At 51.5% G+C, this 19,750-nt stretch overlaps 1 protein-coding gene across 1 annotated transcript in view; it reads left to right on the top strand.

The window, feature by feature from the left end:
• The first annotated feature begins 18,709 nt into the window (after positions 1-18,709).
• The window catches only part of Twist2 (twist family bHLH transcription factor 2), a 46,720-nt gene continuing 45,679 nt past the window's right edge, over positions 18,710-19,750 (top strand). The window contains exon 1 of the mRNA XM_004667835.2: positions 18,710-19,227. Coding sequence (XP_004667892.1) covers positions 18,710-19,192 — 483 coding nt within the window. The 3' untranslated portion in view covers positions 19,193-19,227. The remainder of the gene's footprint in view (positions 19,228-19,750) is intronic.

Raw genomic sequence — 19,750 nt, 5'->3', positions numbered from 1 at the left:
AATATGATGCTTCCCACAGAACTGGAGAAGTGGCTGGGGAAGACTTGTGCCCTAGCAGATGCTCCGTGTTTGGAGAGCTCTGTGTGACAGCCTCCATGGAGGAAGAGAGGCAGACAACTGGAGCCCTGCAGAGGGAGCGCAGGGTGAGGTGATGGCAGCTCCAGGAGCCAGTGTCCTCCTTTCCTGGGTTTTGTTGTTGCCTTTGATCCTGTTTTGTTTTGTTGCGTTTTATTTTTGAGATAGGTCCTCACTATGTATCTTAGGGTGGCCTTGAGCTTGTGATCATCATGCCTCTACCTCTAGTGATGAGATTACAGCTATGTGTCACCACACCCAGCTTTCAATGTCCTCTTACACAAAGTTCACAAGAAGGATTCACGATGTAATCCAGAAGTATGAAAGGAGCCCGGTGTCCAGGAGAACCTGGTTTATTGCTGTTCCCTCTCTGATGGGCTTCATGGGCTAGTAATATTTGGACTTCTCTCTAGGATCTTCTCACAGGGCATCTGGATCAGCTCACTTGCTCTTATATGTGGTGGTGCTGAGTGGTGGCCTGAAGAAGGGGTGGCATGAGAGAGAAACAGAGGGACGCCCACCTCAGCTTCTGAATATTTTCCTTCCAGAGTCCTGTTTCCCATCTGCTGAGATGTTCTGTCAGGAGCTGTGCTCCACAGGGGCTGGTGGTGCTGAGCGGGAAGGCTGCAGCTTGCTTCCGACTCTACCCCAGCTGCTGGCCTCCTCTCCCACTGGCTCTTCAAAGCAAACTTTACAGAGAGCATTTTTTTGAAAACTCTTTGCCCAAAGTGGAAAGAATGATCTCATGAGACACAGGCTGTGGTTTCCCTCCAGCTTCAGCAGGAAGGGTAAGCTGGCCACTTGGAAACAGAGCCCACTGGACACACGTGCACATGCACATACATGTGCTCATGGACAACACTGGAAGAGCCTCTGCCATCCAACTCTATACAACCACTTGCGGTTCCACACACAGGCCTTCCATGGAGAGCACATCTGACTCCATTCTAGCCAGGGTGCATGTAGTGAGCATCTCTGTGTGATAAGTATACAGGTCCATGTTGTGTGAAGATGTTTATATGTATCACATGTGTGGGGAGTTTCCTCCTTCAAAAAGTATCTAGTCTTCTAGAGAAAGACCATCTCACATTTGACCAATAGTAATGAAATAAACTTAATAAACACAATAGATAACATTTACTTGGCACCGACTATGTAAAAGCTCTGTCCAAAACAAATTCTAAGGATTGAATCAGTGAACTCGTTACTTTTCTATTGCTGTGACAAAGCACCTGATAAAAGCAAGTTAAGGAAGGAAGGGTTTGCTTGGCTCACAGTGGCAGTGCACCCCATCGTGGAGGGACAACGTGGCGCAGGGGTGTGAGGAGGCCCCAGTCGTTGCCGCTGCGGTCAGGGAGCAGAGATCTGAATGCTGGTGCTCAGCTCACCCTCCTCGTCCCACTCGGTCTGGAGCCCAGTCAGTGAATGATGCTCTCCACCTTCAGGGCAGATCTACTCACCACAATCCAATCTTTCTGGAAACACCCACATAGACATACCCAGAGGTGTTTCCATGGTGATTCTAAATCCTGTCAAGTTGGTGTTAGCTACTGTATTAGACTTCCCTGTCCTTGGGAGAAGCTGAGCCTGCTGGGACTAGTGACTGGAAAGACCTGGAGATAGGGTGTAGATCCCCCCCAGTAGGATTTTTAGATTCCCCACGTGTGGACAGGGAGCCACTCACACCTGCCTGGACTCCTCATCCTTCTCTGTTTGACCTTCCTGCTTCTCTGGCAATGGGCCTGAGGGCACTCCAAGCCGACCTCTGCTTCTTCCTCTGCGTCCACTTCGTACTCACTCAGCTTCTACCAGATCTAACAGGCCACCTGACATCCCTGCAGCCAAAAGGAAGACACAGTGTCTCAGCAAAGGTACGGGCTGAGATCTCTTGCAGCACCTTACGTAGCCCCTGATAACCTCTTCCCAAGAGGCCTGTGCAGCTTCAAGTTCCCTGTGGGGAAGGTGACCTCTTGTGTTTGAAGACTCGTGTCTCTAGAGCCCAGGCAGACTGAGGTAGTGCCTCCTGCTTCCCTGGGCTCTGTTACTCTAAGTGGATTGTCAACCTCTCTAGAAGAGAGCAGGTTTCTTCTCTCCTGCTCTTTGCATTCACACCAGACAGCAGCTCTGAGTCAAAGCTAGAGTAACTCAAATAGGTTTTCATTAGTAATAAACCAGCTCAATTTCCCTGTGGTGAGAAGTGTCACCACTTCCTCTAACCCACCTGAAGTAATGTACATGGTTACAGTGTTGGGCTGGAGGAGGCCACATTAGGAACTGGCCCATGCTAAATGTGCCAACAGAGTTTAAAGAGCCCAGATGAGTTCTCTGCAGCCCTTGTTGGATGACACAGCCCCAGGGTGCCATGTGCTTCCTTGCTGCATCTTCTGGGGGTTGTTTGGTGGGTGAAGATTCATTGTGGATCTGAATGGGGTTCCCCACACATCCATCAAACTGTTGTCACATCCCTCAGAAACCTCACAAGGGCTCTGAGGAAGGATCACTAGAAAAAAAATATTAAGCAAATGTAGTAATTAAAGCAGATCCGGTGGCCTGGAGGCAAGGCCACACAGCCCAGGCTTCCTCTGGAAAAACCACAGAGCACTGATGGGCAGCACAACCTTCTCCCAGCGCACCACGCTCATGCCCACTCCGGGTGGCGGCTGCTCAGAGCAGAGCAGAGCTCCTGCTAGAGACAACACCACTGTGCGGTGCAACATCAACATTCTCTGTCCCAGCAGAAGTGAGAGGCCAGCAGGTCAGCCGTTCCGGCTACTTCTGCGGGCTGCAAAGGGGCTGGTGGCCCTGGTGCACACCTCCCAAGGTCCTGCATGCCTGTGCTCAGGGCCACATCACCTCCCTCCAGCATGGCTTCTGCTATCCCACGACCACTAACCTAATCACACTTGCAAAGTCGTACTCGACATGCAGAGCTCAGGCTCCCTGGGGGACCGTGTCTGGCTCCACGGGGACTGGGCTCTAAGTTAGAGGACAGGGGTGGTTCCGAGACACGGGTTATAAAGCAAGGCTCTGTCAGCCATTGGCCACTCTGGGATCACTGGGGTTGGAGGGACAGACATGAAGCCTGGAAGACCCACGGAAGGTTGTGAGGGAATAGAAAGAACATCTGATGCCAATGCTAGGTATCAGGGTCATACTCTCTTGTCCACTCTTGGTCACCAGCCCAGCCAGTTTGTGAGGTGCTCCTGTTTGCAGAAATGAAGTTAGGAAATTCAAAGTAACCTGGCCAAGCTCACAGGTCCATGGACATTTGGGACAGGAGTGGGTGTATATGCAGATGGAGTCGTGAGGCCTAACCATGCACTTGTGGTCACTTTCCAAGGGGAAAAGGTTCTCAGGAGGATGTGGAGGGTCAAGTGTTCAGGTGCTGGAAGGAGACCTACTGTGCATGAAGCTCAGGGTCACAAAACCTGCACTGGACCAACGGCCCCTCACCTTAGAGGAAGTGTGCAAAGGGCCCGCCTGCCTTCTTTTCTCCTGCTGACCTACCCTCTTCATAGTGTTGCAGGTTTTCATATTGTCTGGTAGTTTGTTTTGTGGCCAGGGATGCGGACAACAAGGCATGAGTAAGGCAAGGAAGGGCTATTGCGACGGACAAGCCCCAAAGCCTCAGGGCGAGCGTGCTTGGGATCTTGGCCAGCGTCCCCAGCACAGAAGGAGAGGAGGAAACGGGAAAGCCATGTTTTTTGAGTTAGGGCTCAGGGCAGTGGACAGCTCTGGGAGCAGCTGCAAGGAGGGAGGGGGTTCTGCAGGTTTCCGTGCATTATCACATTGAGGGCAGGACTAATTACCAGGGAAGCAGGAGGTGAGCTGTAGTGACACCCGTGGGAGGAGTGGGACCCGGGGTGGGACTCCAGTGTGGTGGCCGGTCACCCAGGGGGTTAGTGTGTGGGCTCACTTCCCTCCAGAGGAAAGAGATGGAGAGTGGCTCCACCAAATAAAAGGAGAAAGAAACTTCTATGACTCTAAAAGCTAAAGTGTGCCAGAATGAAGTAAAGAAAGAGGTCAGAGGTGAGTGTTGGCTTCAGGGTAACCAGCCACAGCCTGTGCTGTCCCAGCACCTGGCCAAGAACATGGCTCCAAGGTCTATATGGGGTCCCAACTCAGAGCTGCCTTTCAGCCTGTGTACTTGACCCCAGGCAAGCAGAGATTCAGGAAGATGCACATTGGGTGACTGCCCTTGCTCCCCACAGACTCTGGAAGAATTTTGGCTCTCTGGGCCTGGCGCTGATGGACAGCTGGGCCATCTATGCTCAGGTCTGAAGGACCCAGGCCAGGGAAGGGTTCTGGGGACTGATAGACTGAAGAGAAAGTTTCCAGAGCTTCCAAGAGCACATGGTGATAGAGGAAAGAGACAGGTACTGCGCAAGAAACCTGGCAGCCTTTGCTCCGGGGGCATGATGCTTGTCAACTTGACAGGATCTAGAGTCATCATGGAAACATGTCTCTGGGCATGTCATGAGGGGTTTCCTAGGTTAGGTTAGTTGAGGCAGGAGGACCCACTGTAACTGTGGGAGCACTGTTCCATGGGCTGAGGTCCTGGGCCAAATAAAAAGGAGCAAGCAAGCTGAGAAGTAGCATTCATCACCCCCGATTCCTCGCTGTGGCAGTGTGGCCAGTTAAGTCAAACTCCTGCCACCATGCCTTCCCCACCACGACACACTGTAATGCCAGACTGTAATTCACTGAAGAGTACTCAAGGAAAGTGTCAAAGTCATAAGGAATAAAGATTAAAGAACAGTTATAGATTTGAGGAAATTTGAGAATTAAGTCAATTTGGTACCTAGGATTAAGTCCTGGGCCAAAACAAAATAACAACAACAACAAAAAATAAACAGAACCCAAGTTGGTGACAGGCAGAATTCAGTTAGAGTCCACTCGCGGTATCACCAGTGCCTCCTTTCCTGCTTTCCACCCTTGTACCGTGGCTTTGCAAGATGAGGGGAACGTGGATGTGGGGCTCCGGGAATGCTCTGAATGAGGGGCTGCAGGAACTCTCTAAACAAATTTTGCAAGCTTCTGTTAGCCTAAAATTATTTCATAATAAAAATAGTATTCGGTAGAAAAATATGGTAGGGCCACTAGTAGTTAAGGAAACATATGAGAGCCAGGAGACGCTGCGCCTGTTGGGATGGTGGAGGTCTGTGAGCCTGATGAGAGCCGGCACAGGGAAGGTGTTAGAAACGGACCTCAGACTTTTCCTGTGTGTGTGTGTGTGTGTGTGTGTGTGTGTGTGTGTGTGTGCGCGCGCGCGCATATGTATGTGTGTGGAGGCCAGGAAACCTCAGATATTACCCTTAGGAACATCATCCACCTTTTTAATTTTTATTTATTTATTTGAGAGAGGCAGATACAGAAATAGGCTGGGAGAGAGGGAGAGAGAGAGAGAGAGATCGAGGATGGGTACACCAGGATCTCCAGCCACTGCAAACGAACTCCAGATGTGTGTATGCCCTTGCGCATCTGGCTTGCATGGGTCCTGAGGAATTAAACCTGGGTCCTTTGGCTTTGCAGGCCAATGCCTTAACTGCTAAGCCATCTTTCCAGTCCCATCTACCCTTTTTGAGACCGGGTCTTCCATTGTCTTGGAGCTCAGCAGCTAAGATCAACTGACTGGCTGCCGAGCTCCCGGGATCCTCCTGTTTCTGCCTCCCCAGCACTGGGATAACAAGCAGATTACCACCCTGTCGGGTATTTTGATGTGAATTGGATTCAGGCCCCTGTTCTTGTGACCAAGCACTTTACCAACTGAGCTCTCTCCCCAGCCCTAAGTGTTTTCTTTGTTGAGGCTAAACACGGGCAATACAGTCTCTCTAGGCTACATGTTTTCCTCATCTGTAGTGGAATGCCCACACCTACTAAGCAGTCACTCCCCATGCACCATCTTTTAAAACACTAAGGATTTGGTTCAATAATTTGGTATGATAAGACAGGCATGGGAACGACTGTCATGAAGGAAGAAGTTTTATGGTCCCAGGTCCCGAGGTCCAGGATGTGCCAGCAGGGAGGATTGTGAAGCAGAGGAAAGCCCAATTGTGTTCAGGGCATGGCAGACTTGAGACTGTGAGTTACCCCAGCAGGACTATGTGGGGCAGTCCTGGTCTCAAGCTGGGGCCCAGGAGCCTGAGACAAGGAGAGAGGCAGGTTGGTTTGCATATTAAGCTCTCAGGGAAGCTGTCTGCTATCTCGAAAAATTAGCTAGCTGGGAGGGCAGTCCCTCCCTGGGTCTATGAGCCACCATGATGTCAAAGCATCACAAAACACAGAAAGTAGATTAAAACACTCCCTTCTCCTGGAGGACTCTTGGCAACCTCTCATCTGTATTCTCTCTTGGTAGAGTGATTTCCTATTGTAGATCTTCCACATAAGTAAAACCACACAATAATGTGGCTTCTTGTTTCTGGCTTCTCTGTTCATCCCCCTGGTAGCCTGCAGAATCCCTCATTCCTTTATACAGCTGACTAGTATTCCTTTGCATAGCTATACCACATTTTGTTTGTTGATTCTTCCATTCCCACACTTGTGCAATTGCGAGGAACACTGCTGTGAAGTTTTGTATACAAGTTTTGTCTAACATCTGCTTTCAATTATTTCGGGTAACAACTTAAGATTAGAATTTCTAGGCCATGTGGTCATTCTGTATTTAATCTATCAAGGACGACCAAGCACCACTCACAGTGGCTATGCTGCTTTTACACTCCTACCGGCACTCTGCAAAATCTTCTTTCTCCTCAGCCTCCCAACTTTGATATGGCCTGTCTGGGGTTTTATTCACTAATTACTTAGTATTGGCAATTGTAGTTGAATTTTATACACTGTTGGCAGAAATACAAAATGACCTAGTCATTTTGGAAAATAATGTGGTCGTTTCTTCCATGGTTGAGTGGACACACAGGACCAGCAATCCCACATCCATAGAGGAGAAACAAAGGTGTGTATTTGAAAGACACCAAATAGATAAACATATGTCTACACAAAGACAAAAATCACCCAAACTAGAAACAACCCAAATGTCCATAGCTGGATGAACCAAGTGGTGCACTTGCCAATGGAATACGTGACAAGAGAAAAGAGCAGGTCTGTGAGGGATGCAGCAGTAATCACAGAAGTATTGTTCTCAGTGGAGAAGGTAAACATGAGAAGCCAGGCCCTGAATGATTCCATTGAGCTGAGCTTCTCGAAAGGCAATCAGGAACAGAAATTTGATTAAAGAGAACTTTCTAGAGCTTTTCTGTCACCATCTCTCAAATCAAGAAGTAGCTAAAATTTATTGCATGCAAACTATACCTTTTAAAAATAATTGATGGAGAATTAGAGAGATGGTTCAGCAGTTGAAATCTCTTGCTTGCAAAGTCTGATGGTGTGGGTCCAATTCTCCAGTACCCCATAAAGCTAGACACATAAAATAGTACATGTGACTGTAGTTCCTTTGCAGCAGCAGGAGGTCCTGACATGCCTATACTCTCTTCCTTCCACCTTTTCTTCCTTCCCTCTTTTCATCCTTCCTGTCTCTTTCTCTCTGTCTTTCTCCTCCTCTGACTCTCAAATCAATGACTGGGAAGTCAAGATTGCATGAGACCCAGTTCTTCAACCCACATGGTGTGTTTCAGCGCTCCTGCTGTCCAACATGGAGTATGGACCCTTCCTCATTCGCTGAGGGTGTCAACACCTCAAGATGTACAAGATAGCAAGGGAAGACTCGGTTAGTAAGGACAGTGAGCGAATCCCCCATGTTGGCAGCAAGCATTGATAAGGCTGCTTAGCACTGGATGTCATCTAATCCTTCCCTGCCATCTTCCTCCTGCTGCTGCTTCCTTTGCACTGAATTGACCACTTTCCCTCAATCTGAGCATGAAGGAAGAAGCTGGTTATCTGAAGGCTCCCACTACTCTCACTGCCATCTCAAAGTCCTCCTCATAGCGTCTCCACAGAAGACCATTCAGTATGCTAGTTTCTTCACACGCCTTTTCAAAAGGGTCACTACTGGACACACTTTCGTCCTTGTCCACTTCAGTCATGTAGGGGCCTCGTGTCTCTGGATCTGGTGAGAGAGCGTTCAAAGCTGCTGGGGTGTGTGGCTGTGAGGTGCAGATGGATGGAGGGTTGAAGATGGGACACAGGCAAAATCACCATGTGTGGCCCAGGGAGATGAAAGTGACTCTCGCTCTCCAAAGCTGGTGTTCATGAATATTCGACTTCATACTCAGAGATCAGAGACTCCTGGGGTCAGGTTAGGCATGAGGGGTTTTGAGAAAAGGAGGAAGGAAGAGTCATGGGGTAGAAGTGAGAGAGAGCTGAGAGAAAGCCCGGGGCAGGTGAATGCCCTCCTTTGATGGGCTTCTGGCCTAAGGAAACTGCCCATGGCTAGTATTCATTCTTTTTCCCTGGGAGAGATAAAGAAATAAAGTAGAAAGATGTAGTCAAGAGAAATAACTAAAAACTTCAAAAAGTATTGCTTAATGCTAGATGTATAGCTGTGGTAGAATGCATCCATTCCCAGTACTGGAAAAAAATCAAATGAAACAAAATAAAATATATTGCCTAGAGAAGTTAAATATCACATCTCCTCACACAAATATACACACATAAACATGCACACACATAAACACACAATATACATGCATAAGTACACATAGTAGATGCATAAACATGCATATAAACACAGGCACACATGCACACACATATGTTTAACAAACACATCTAGTTGTGCTCTTTCCTGGTCACTTGGGAGAGGCCAGCAGTCCATGTCTAGCTGCTCTGGTGACCTCCATAAAAGAGGAATTTGCCACATGCCCAGAACCTCTTCCCCACCAGACATCTTTGATGTGTTTTAGATTTGAGATACAATCAGAGTTTTAACACACAAGTTTAATTCTAAGTTTATTGTTTTAGACATGTTGGGTCAAACCTGTATGAAAGCGCTGAGGATCTCAAGAACATTTCCAACTCACGAATTTAAAGTTTTCTGAAGAACGTTTTGAAACATGTATAAAGTTAATTTAAGGTCTGCTAAATCTCACAATTGTTGTGGGGAAAAGAGGCCATAATTTGTAATCATAAAATATAGGGCGATAAATTCAAATGACCTTTTCAGGAAAGTTTACGGCCAGGGCACCTTAGAGCACGGACTTTATGAGGGTCAGGCATGTGTGGCCCCCCAGGGCCCTGCTATATTCAGACAGCAGAGAGGGTTGCACTCTGCCCCCAGCTTGCTAAGGGTCCATTCCTGAAAGTAGAAGACATTGGCATGTGGAGGGAAGCTTGCCAATCGTTCACACGAGACTGTTAATTCACAAGGGACCCTGAGCCCCTAGCAGGGAAAGGACTGTCCCCACAGCACCCCAGATACCAGCAGAGCTGGAATGAGGGCTCCTGCAGCCCTGCTCTCGTCCCTGCCTCGGCTCTTCCTCGCAGCCCGGGGCTGCGGCGGGGCCTTGTGACTCCACACGCTGAAGTAGCTTTGAGCGCAGGTGTTCCCACTCCGCTGTCTAAGGGGACCCATGGACTCTTCCCTGCTGCCTGCCCATGGGTCCCGGTGCGCTCGCTCACTAAGCGAAGCTGAGCTTCAGGCATCTGTGTCATGTCAGGAATACCCCACCCCCCTTCCTCCACATATACACATATGTGCACACACTTACAAGGACACACATGTTCCCCTACAGTACACATACATGCTCACATGTGAATGTACCATACTCCTCTTTCCAATACACATATGCTCACATATATGTGCACATGCATGTAGGCACACATAATCCCCTCCCACAGATACTGTTATGTGTGTGCACATATGGGCACATGCACACAGTAGTACTTGCCATCTTCCTCCACTCACATGCAGAAGCAAGCAATCACACATGTGCACACACATGCAGGTACACACATCTTGCTCCCATACCTACATTTATGTGTTTATGTGTGTGCACTCATGTGTGAACCTGTCCTCCCTCTCCCTCCACAAGCACATCTGTGCATGTGCTTTCCTCCCTCACCCTCCCACACATGTGTATGCACGTATAGAGACACACATGCACACAGAGCTTGGCGGGCCGGGTTCCTGTAACAGCCTCTTTGTTGGCGGCCTCTTCCTACTGCCCTCCAAATCAGATCAGTCACAGCCATCGCTTGCTTCCTCTGAACTCCCCTTTGGTTCTCACTGCCTGCAGAAGGAAAGCAAATTCAATAACTGGCCCTATGTGACCCTCAGGAGTCCCATCCCATCTTCCCCTAAGGCATACCCCAAACCCCACACCTTGTTCACCTGCCCAGTATCTCTTCCCAGGGAACCTGATCGCCCTCCGGCCAGTCTGCTCCCCTCCTTTGCCCATCATGCTGGGAGCACAGCCTCATCCCTGAAGTGCAGCCAGCCAGGGTCTTCTGCCAACATCTGTGTTGAGGCAAAAGGGAAAGTTTGTTTGATTTGCACCAATCCATTGCCTTGGGGTGCCAGGCCTCTCTGCTCAGGTCTAAGGAGTGATGGGTGACCCAGCAGAGCTGAAAGATGGCAGAGAGGCAGGAAATAAGTTTGCTCCAATGCCTGGATCCAGCTAAGCCTAAAGACAGAGCCCAAGACACCCACAGAAGAGAGCTAAGAAATTCCTTCTGCAACCAAATGAGGGCTGGCCACTGAGATCCTGAGAGTCCAGCCACAGAGACACCCCCATTGCAGGGACAAAAAAGCCGGTGATTCCTTGGGTCATGGCACATTCTTTTTTTTATTTATTTATTTTTATTTATTTATTTTTTTTTTGGTTTTTCGAGGTAGGGTCTCACTCTGGTCCAGGCTGACCTGGAATTAACTCTGTAGTCTCAGGGTGGCCTTGAACTCATGGCGATCCTCCTACCTCTGCCTCCCGAGTGCTGGGATTAAAGGCGTGCGCCACCACGCCCAGCTTCACGGCACATTCTTATTTCTTTGCCACAATGCTTTCTCGCCCCCACTGTGCAGCAGGCTGCTCTTGCTGAAGTCTGCTCCAGCATACCAGGACTCGCCACATAGATCACAGCCCTGCCACATCCTCAACACCAATGTCTGTTTATGTGGTTCCTATATTCACTTAAAAATGTAAAGCTGGGGCTGGAGAGATGGCTTAGTGGTTAAGGTGCTTGCTTGCAAAGTCAAAGGACTCAGGTTCAATTCCCAGAGCCCATGTAAGGCAGATGCACAAGGTGCTGCATGTTCCTGGAGTTCATTAGCAGTGGCTAGAGGATTTGGCATGCCCATTCTCTCTCTCTCTCTCTTTCTCACACACGCACACACACACATACACATAAATAAATAAAATATTTTTTTAAAAGGAAAATGTAAAGCTGGAAGAAGCCAAGTGCGTGCATGGGGCCCTGGGAATCGAGGGGAGGGACAGAGATAAGAATGACACACAGCTCTGGTGCTGAGAGCCACTGCAGAACAGTGAGAGCTCCAGGCACTGTGAGCAAACCCCAGCCAGAGGACAGCAAACCTGAGAATGGTGTCCATGAGAGCTGGCCAGGACGCCTATCTGCTGTGTCCTGCTTGGGCTGATGCAGGGACACAACTGTCTTGTGATCAGGAAGTAGAGCAAAACTAGATCCCACCCTCCAAAAGAAACTCAATCATCTGGACACACACATCCATGAGCGGGCCTCTGCCCAGAAGCCCCTGGGAACCCTGCCTCCCACAGATGAATGCCTCACAGAGAAGGAGTAATGGGGAAGGAGAGCTTCCCCAGCCTTGGTCTCTTCTCAGCAGATTCTCACCTGGATTTAGCTTCCTGTTGGTCACTGCATGTCTACGTGAGTCACGAGGCAGCCTGGCTCTCCATTAAGCCCATTCCAGAGCCTCAGAGTAAGCTCCAGCACCGAACTTGCCACTGCATTTGAGCCTCGTCAAATAATTTCTAAGTGAAGACGATGGTGTGCTCTGACTAGAGCTGTACCATTCCCTACATCCCTCTAAATTAAAGGAACCAAGACAAACCAAAGTCTGACTCTCAGAGAAAGTGAGAGAAGAGAAAGAAACAGACACATTTGGGCAGGGGTGGGACCCTGGAAGCGGTGCAGGAGGGAGCCAGGCCCTGAGAGGGGCAGCCTGAGGACAGTCAGCTAGCCCCCTGCTGAGGCCTCCTCATGTCCTGCAGCCCTACAAACAAAAAATCCAGGAGCGCGTGATCAGCACCCAACCACCTGCCAAGAGGCCAAATCCAGGAGGAGCCAGGAAGTGACCACGGTGCCCTTGAACCAGTGGGTTCCTGTGTTGCCAAGAGGAGGTATAACAGCCTGTGCTGAGACCAGGGGAATATATAAAAACCCATGTTCTGAATGGCGCGATCCCTGATCAGGCCCCTCCTTCCCCTGATGGCCAGGATAGGGGGAGAAGGTCCTCTGTGCAGTGGCCAGCTTGTACTCTTTTGTGTTGCTATAGCAAAAGGTCCTTTGCTATAACATGAAGAAAAGACGGTTATGAGACTGTTGATTCTGGAGGCTAGAAATTCCACACAGCATCACGTCTTGTGATGTCCTGTGCCAGTGTCATAGCAGGCAGACAGCATGAGATGGGTTGCAACAGAGCCTGACGGTTAGAGCATGCTCACATGAGAAAACAGCCTCAGGGAGGGGCTGGGCATGGGGGCACAGACCCACTCCTGTGAGGCCAGCAGTAGTCCCCGGAAGAAGGCCAAGCTGCAGACAGAGCCTAGGTGGCCCTATCACGGTCCTCGTCTAGGTCCTCCCACCTCAACATTGCCACGCTGAAGAATTCAGTCCCAATGTGAAGATTGGTTGGGACAAACCGCAACAGTGGTCAGCCACAGAGAAAGACAAATAGGAATGAAAGGGTTCACGCCAAGACATGACTGTTTACCAGTATCTCCCAGGGCTCTGGGTTCTTGGCACCTCATTCAAAGAACTGGGATGGGATGCCTACACACACACACACACACACACACACACACACGCACGCATGCACGCACAGAGTAAGGCAGCAAGAAACTTTATGGAAAGCAAAGCCAAAGTCACTATGGTAGCAGCCACCTTCTCCTTTCCAGGACAAAACACCAGGCCATGAGTAGCTTATGGAAGGAAGGGGCTTCTTTCAGCTTACAGTTTCGAGGGGAAGCTTCATCATGGTGGGAAAGCATAGCATGACCAGACAACACGGCGCCACGCCTTGTCATGTCAGTTGTGGGGAAGTGGCAAGAGGAGTGAGCTGCAGCAAGGCTGGACTAAGCAGTCCCCAGGCCTGACCCCAGTGACACACTCCTCCAGCAAGGCTCTGCCAGCTGGGGACTAAGTATGGGGGGTAATCAAAAATACATGAGGCCACAGAGGACATTGTACATTCAAATCACCACAACGGCCAAGAGGGGCAGTGGGTCACCTGAGAGGTCAGGGAAGTACCCAAGGGAGGGCTTTCTTAAGACGTTGATCATTAGAAGAAGGGGCCAGTAACTAAGGAGTATAGTCTGGATGTTTTGATTGACAGGCTTAAGTTATGTAAACTTTTCTTAACTGTGCATGCCATCCCATGATGCATCTGATTTTAATCATATATACAACCAGCTATGCATAGACATAAGGACATTCTCCCCTAAAAGTGTACTTATAGGACCCAGTTTGATTTAGTGCACATGCACTCAAAACCAGTTCAGGCCGGATGGCCCCTGCTATTCCAATCCCAGATCTATCTAAGACCATATTTGAGTAGAAACTGATCTCAGAAGGGGAACGAGTGATGGTTCCCTGGGTGGGGGGAGAAACTTATTCTCCCCCTGAAGAATAAGCAAGCTGCTCCTACTGACAGCCCAACCCCCAGGCTGTGATGACCACCTCACACTCCAGCAACCAGGTGACTGCAGGCACACTAGACAGGACTGTTAGGAAAGCCGCACACCGGAGCTCAGTCCACACAGTGCCCACATTGCTGAGCACACAGGGCACGCTGATAAGGCAAGCCCCTGAACTACAGAGTGTTTTGTTATGCGGCTGTGTGGGGGACAGAAGGGTCTAGGCAGCTTCTTGTGTGAAGACATAGGTTGGTGGAAAGGACCTGCTGGTGGCAACAGGAGTCAGTGGTCTGCTGCAGGCCATGAGGTCAGAGTGGTTGTGGGTATTGCCCCAGACTATGCTAGCCTGACCTGCCCTCCTAAGTAAGGCAGATGTACAAAGTGCAAGTGGCCCTGGGTTAGCAGCGAGGCCCAAGAGCCCATTGCACAAGTGAACCTGCTTGTTTGTCTGCCATGGGCTTCCTGGACTGGCTTCCAGAGCCCAGTACTGGGACAGTTGGCCTCCGGAGCCCTGAGGGGTGGGATGGGCCCTGCTCCCGGAGCCGTGCCCTCGTCAGCACGCTCTTAACACAACGCTCCAAGTGTGCTTGTACCTGCAGAAGCACTTCCACAGAAGGAGCCATAGTCTCAGCAGCTCCCCTGTGACCCTGGGGCATAATTCATGGGTCTGGTGTCATGCTTGCCTCTTTCCCTTTCTTTTCTAGGTCCCAGAGCCCTGAGTCAATTTCCTAGCAGCAGCCAAAAATGACATTAAAACTTGAATTTGACCCACGTTGTCAACTCTTGGGTTAGTCCGTCTCTGATGTGTGTCATCCATGGTCATTACTTGTAGGCTGTTCATCCTGTCCTGCCTTGGCCTGTGGGAACAGTTTACATTCTTTCCCTTCTGACACGACCCAGCAGCGTGGACAGTGTCCTTGTCCCCCACCCCACCATGCAATGAGATGTTCCTGCCATAGGTTTGCCCCGGCCTTAGTCAACCCCTCCCTGTAGCAGACAGAGGGAGCCACACTGACAACCTCACCGCTGCAGGCCCCTCAGCAGCTGCAAACCTTCCCAGGGGTCAGGGCCAGAGACGCATTGCTGAAGAGGACGTACACGAGTCCACACTGACCTCTGCACAGATTACGCGTTACTATTCACGCCACTGGGCTCATCTGAAGTCTGCGTCTGTTTTCTTCGCCTCTGGAAATCTCGAACCCAGGAGATGTGAAGCAATGACTCATTTGCTTTTCCTTGTAACATAATTTCAGAGAAAGTTGTAATTTCAGTGGCAACTTTATTAGTAGAAATATAAACAAGTGACACGTGTATTTGTTACTTGTTTATTGCTGTGACAAAATAAATACCTGACAAGTAGCAATTTAAGGGAGGGAGGATTTACTCTGGCCCATGGTGGGAAGGCATGGCTCTGGAGTGTGACAGAGCTGGTCACATTGTGTCTGATGTTAGGAAGCAGAGAGCTTTGGGATGGTGCTCCCCACATTCGAGGCAAGGCTTCCCTGCTCAGTTAAACCTCTCTGGAAACTGACTCTGTCATACCAGCTCTGGCTTTTGTCATCTGCTCAAGCTTTCTACTGCAAAGCTCACACAGGGAATGCACACAAGAGCCTTGTTAAACATCCCATCTCTGTCTGTTACAAGTAAACCATGCCTAATTTTGTGAAGAGCACAGGTGAGCTTCCCAATTTAGGCAAAAGGAAACAGCAATAGCATTTGCATTTGCATTTGTGAATGTATTGCTCTGCCTAGCTCCTGGCAGGTTGTAAAACATGATTCTGATGTGTGGAGTACACATTTTTTTAATCCCAATAAAACCCAGGCATTGTCTAACCATATACTGGCACTAAAGACTGTCCCCCCGTGACAATCTTAGCAGTGTCACATTCTGTGTGGCAAGAATAATGCCCAAAACAGCCTGCAAGTCACTGTGAAAACACACCACCTTCTCTGCTTGTGGCCCACAGAACAGGCAATAGAACCGTGGGTCATTTTTTTTATGAAACAAAGTGCACGTTTTTTACATATATGAAAAGAAGCATTGACATGACTTTCCACACTCAATAACGAACAAATATACTGAGAACTACGTACACACCCACGAATCCTTATTGCATGATATTTCATACAGGGCTGAGCGAGCCTGGGTGGTCCCATGAATACTCACACACAGATCCATTCTGCTGCTCACGTTATTAATACCTCCGTTTTTATTAGCCTTATTAATGACTTGGCTTTTAAAAGCAAAAATTCAGACCATCTCAACAACCTGAGTATTATTTCCTCAACTGATTAATTTTTCATCATAGTTTCACTTCAGCCAACCTGAAAAGAAAGTGAGGAGGCTGAGTACCACCTCCCTGTGACCCTTCTGGTGCCATTGGAAAGACCAGGCCCACGCTCACGTCACCTCACTCGATTCATGTGGCGAGCAGGCACAGCCTCCTCAGTGACTGAGGACAGCACGCGGAGGGGCATGGTGCCCTACGCTGAGTCAGCAAGGGTCACGACACTCACCGGGACCACCGGCACTAAGATTTTATCTTTAACGTGTTTTGAAACTAAAAAGACCCAGCACCAAAGAAGGCCCCCCTGATGACTAAGCTGAGCTGCTGGCTTGGATAGTCACAACTCCCTTCCCCACCCACTGGGGGCCCAGCTGAAGTCTCTGTGCCCATCTCCCCAGGCAGAGAGGAACCCCACCTTCCTATCAGCTCCCTTTGTCTTTAGCTAGCCTGAGCTGTGGGCTGCTTGAGACCTACCAGCCTTCTTCTCCGCTGGGCTGTTTTCATTTCCAAACTAAACTATGACCTTTGCCTGGTGGAGGGGAGGAGGGGAGGGGAGAGAAGAGCCGACAGGGTGAGAAAGAGAAAAACACAGGGACACAGGGAAGGAGAGAGGGGGCTGGGCCCTGTTCTGGCAGGTTCCTCTTCTGAGTAAGTGCCTTTTGAGTTTGGAGAGGGGCATGCCACCTGGCTCATTTAGTCCAGGACCCAAAAGATCCAGGCACAGGGGCTCTTCACCCTGAGTGAGACTGGGATGGCAAAAGAGCAGCAGGTCTCTGGCATGCTTTGACCCAGCAGGGGCCAGGGGCAGTACTGAAGGAGTGGCCAGGTCACCTGGACTCCTCAGGACAGGCAGGGGCTAAGGATTTGCTCTCTCTCTCTCTCTCTCTCTCTCTCTCTCCCTCTCTCTCTTTCCTTTGATTTGTTTTGAACTGTTTAAAGAAAAGGACAAAGAAAGCTACTTTGGGGTGATGAATAAACCATTGCCTCCCCAGAGAAGCGGAAAGAGCAGTTAATTTAGGGACTTTTATTTATTCATCTGGAACCAGGCAGTTCCTAAGGAACTAGGAACAGCATTGCCACCAGTCCCCAGTGAGTGGGCCTGGTCTATACAGAGCACTGTCCAGTGATGGACACTGGAAATACCTTAGAGTAGACGAATCCAGGCCTTTGGACAGGGGTGTGAAAGGTGGGTGCACTGCCATCCCTGTGCTCCCTAAGGTGGTGGTCAGAGCTCAGGCCCCACTTCGTGGTTTACCCAGCCACCCCCAGCTGCTTCCAAAGCTCAGTGCTCCCCAGACCGAGTTCAACTTCAATAAGAAGGCCCAGCTAGGCCTTGATCATACAGCTCTCCTGACAGCCTGCTCAGGCCAGGCCTACTTGCGCCCCGCGTGTCACCTGGGAATAGGTTCAAAGGCACGGAAGCTGTAAACCACCTCCAGGCCCCAGCCAGAGCTGCCAGGCGAACAAAGAGATCCAGAGCACTTCAAACGCGCGCTGGCGCTCAGCGTCCAGATGGCTACAGGCTGGGATCCTTGGAATTGCCCACCGAGGCCTGGCCTCAAGCTCCCCAGATTCGCACCCTTCTGCCAGGTACTGTCCTCTAGCGAGCGCCCAGCGCGGGAGAGGCTGGGCCCAGAGCAGCCCTGCGCAGTTCCCAGGGTGTCCTTGGCCCATTGCTGACCACAGAAGGGAAGGAGGGAGCTGAGGCCACTGAGACAAATGTAGGTCGGGTGGGAGACCCAAATATGCAGCGCAGCACTTAAGGAACAGCTGGGAGGACCAGGCGGCCACCCCGCGCCCTCGTATAGGCTCACTGTGGCACCTAGCTATAAAGCGTTTAGGTGGAAGGTTCGGAAAAGACGTTGAGGCTGGGACCCTCCAGCAAATCAAATCGGGATGGGAAATGGTCCAGAATGCGAGGGCTGGCTCAGGAGGGGAGATGTCTCCACCGATCTTAGAAGCAAGGCCGTGAGGGTGGGCATCACTTTTGGTACCCGAGGGCGCGCCACAAGAGGCTCCCGGCTGTGTCTCCACTCCACGGAGGGCATTCAGGGCTGGCCTCCCTTTCTCCGCCTTTCGCGGAGATCCAGCGGTGTGGCTTGGCTAACTCTCCAAGATGAGACTCAGACAAAGCCAGGTCCGGCTGGGCTGAGGGGTCAGGGCGGCTGCTTGGCGGCCCATCTGGCGTAGGGGCGAGGACTGCGAGCGCGGACCCAGCCTCGGTGATGCCGGCCACAGCCAAGGCCGAAAGAAGAGACAAAACTGAAAGTGCCGCCCCAGGGGCGGGGGCGGCCTGGAGGCCCCGAGCTGGTCCTGCCCCTGGCCACGGTGGCCAATCAGCGCGCCGCCCTCGCTCCTGACAGCTATTTAGCAACCCAGCCGGGGTAGAGTTTCCAAAAAAGTTATAATAACTTCCTCTCCGGGAGACCTCGGTTTTACACAAGCCGGCCTCGAAATCAGAGTCTTGCGAGCAACCCGGGAACGTGTGTGTGCGTGTGCGTGCGCTCAGCCAGTGGCGCGCGCTTGGCGCCCCGGCGCCCCCAGCCCCACGCGCGCCGGGCGGGCGCCATGGAGGAGGGCTCCAGCTCGCCGGTGTCCCCCGTGGACAGCCTGGGCACCAGCGAGGAGGAGCTGGAGAGGCAGCCCAAGCGCTTCGGCCGGAAGCGGCGCTACAGCAAGAAGTCCAGCGAAGATGGCAGCCCGACCCCGGGCAAGCGCGGCAAGAAGGGCAGCCCGAGCGCGCAGTCCTTCGAGGAGCTGCAGAGCCAGCGCATCCTGGCCAACGTGCGTGAGCGCCAGCGCACCCAGTCGCTCAACGAGGCCTTCGCCGCGCTGCGCAAGATCATCCCCACGCTCCCCTCGGACAAGCTCAGCAAGATCCAGACGCTCAAGCTGGCCGCCAGGTACATAGACTTCCTCTACCAGGTCCTGCAGAGCGACGAGATGGACAATAAGATGACCAGCTGCAGCTACGTGGCCCACGAGCGCCTCAGCTACGCCTTCTCCGTGTGGCGCATGGAGGGCGCGTGGTCCATGTCCGCCTCGCACTAGCGCCGCGCCTCCCGCCTCCGGACCCGCGCGCCAGGGTAGGTGCGGTGCCGGCGCTGGGCGCCCCGGGATGGGCGCGGGCGGGCGAGCAGGAGGGAGGGCGCGAGCGGGGCGGGCTGCAGGATGACCCGGGCCGGCGCGGCCCTCGGCGCACAGGCCCGCAGGCCGTGGCGAGTGGATGGGGGAGCTTTTCCTTCCAGCCACGGACGGAGGGCGATGGGGAGGCTCCCGGGCCCCAGGGGCATGCCAGAGGCTTTTGCCAGGGGCTTCAGCTGAGAACCCGCCGGGACGGCGCTTCTTAAAGAGCGCGGATACATTTTGGTTCTTGGTGGTGTATGGTGTCGGTGGGTGACCCGTGAGGAGTGCAAACCCGAACAGGCTCCTGAGGATGGCTGGGGCAGGGAGATGGGTCCCCAGGCGGGTTCTGCTTGTGGCTGGTTCTGGGGAGCCGACGCTCAGATCTGGTGGGCTGCTCCACCAGGGAGTCCCCAATACGCAACTGGAGCTGTCGGCGGCGCCCTGACCGTCCCGGTAGGTACGGAGATGGGGACCCGCGGCTCC

This window comes from Jaculus jaculus, chromosome 4 (assembly GCF_020740685.1).
Source record: "Jaculus jaculus isolate mJacJac1 chromosome 4, mJacJac1.mat.Y.cur, whole genome shotgun sequence".
NCBI classification, from domain to species: domain Eukaryota; kingdom Metazoa; phylum Chordata; class Mammalia; order Rodentia; family Dipodidae; genus Jaculus; species Jaculus jaculus.
Note: the sequence above shows the minus strand (reverse complement) of the source record. Positions and strands in the feature narration are given on the sequence as shown.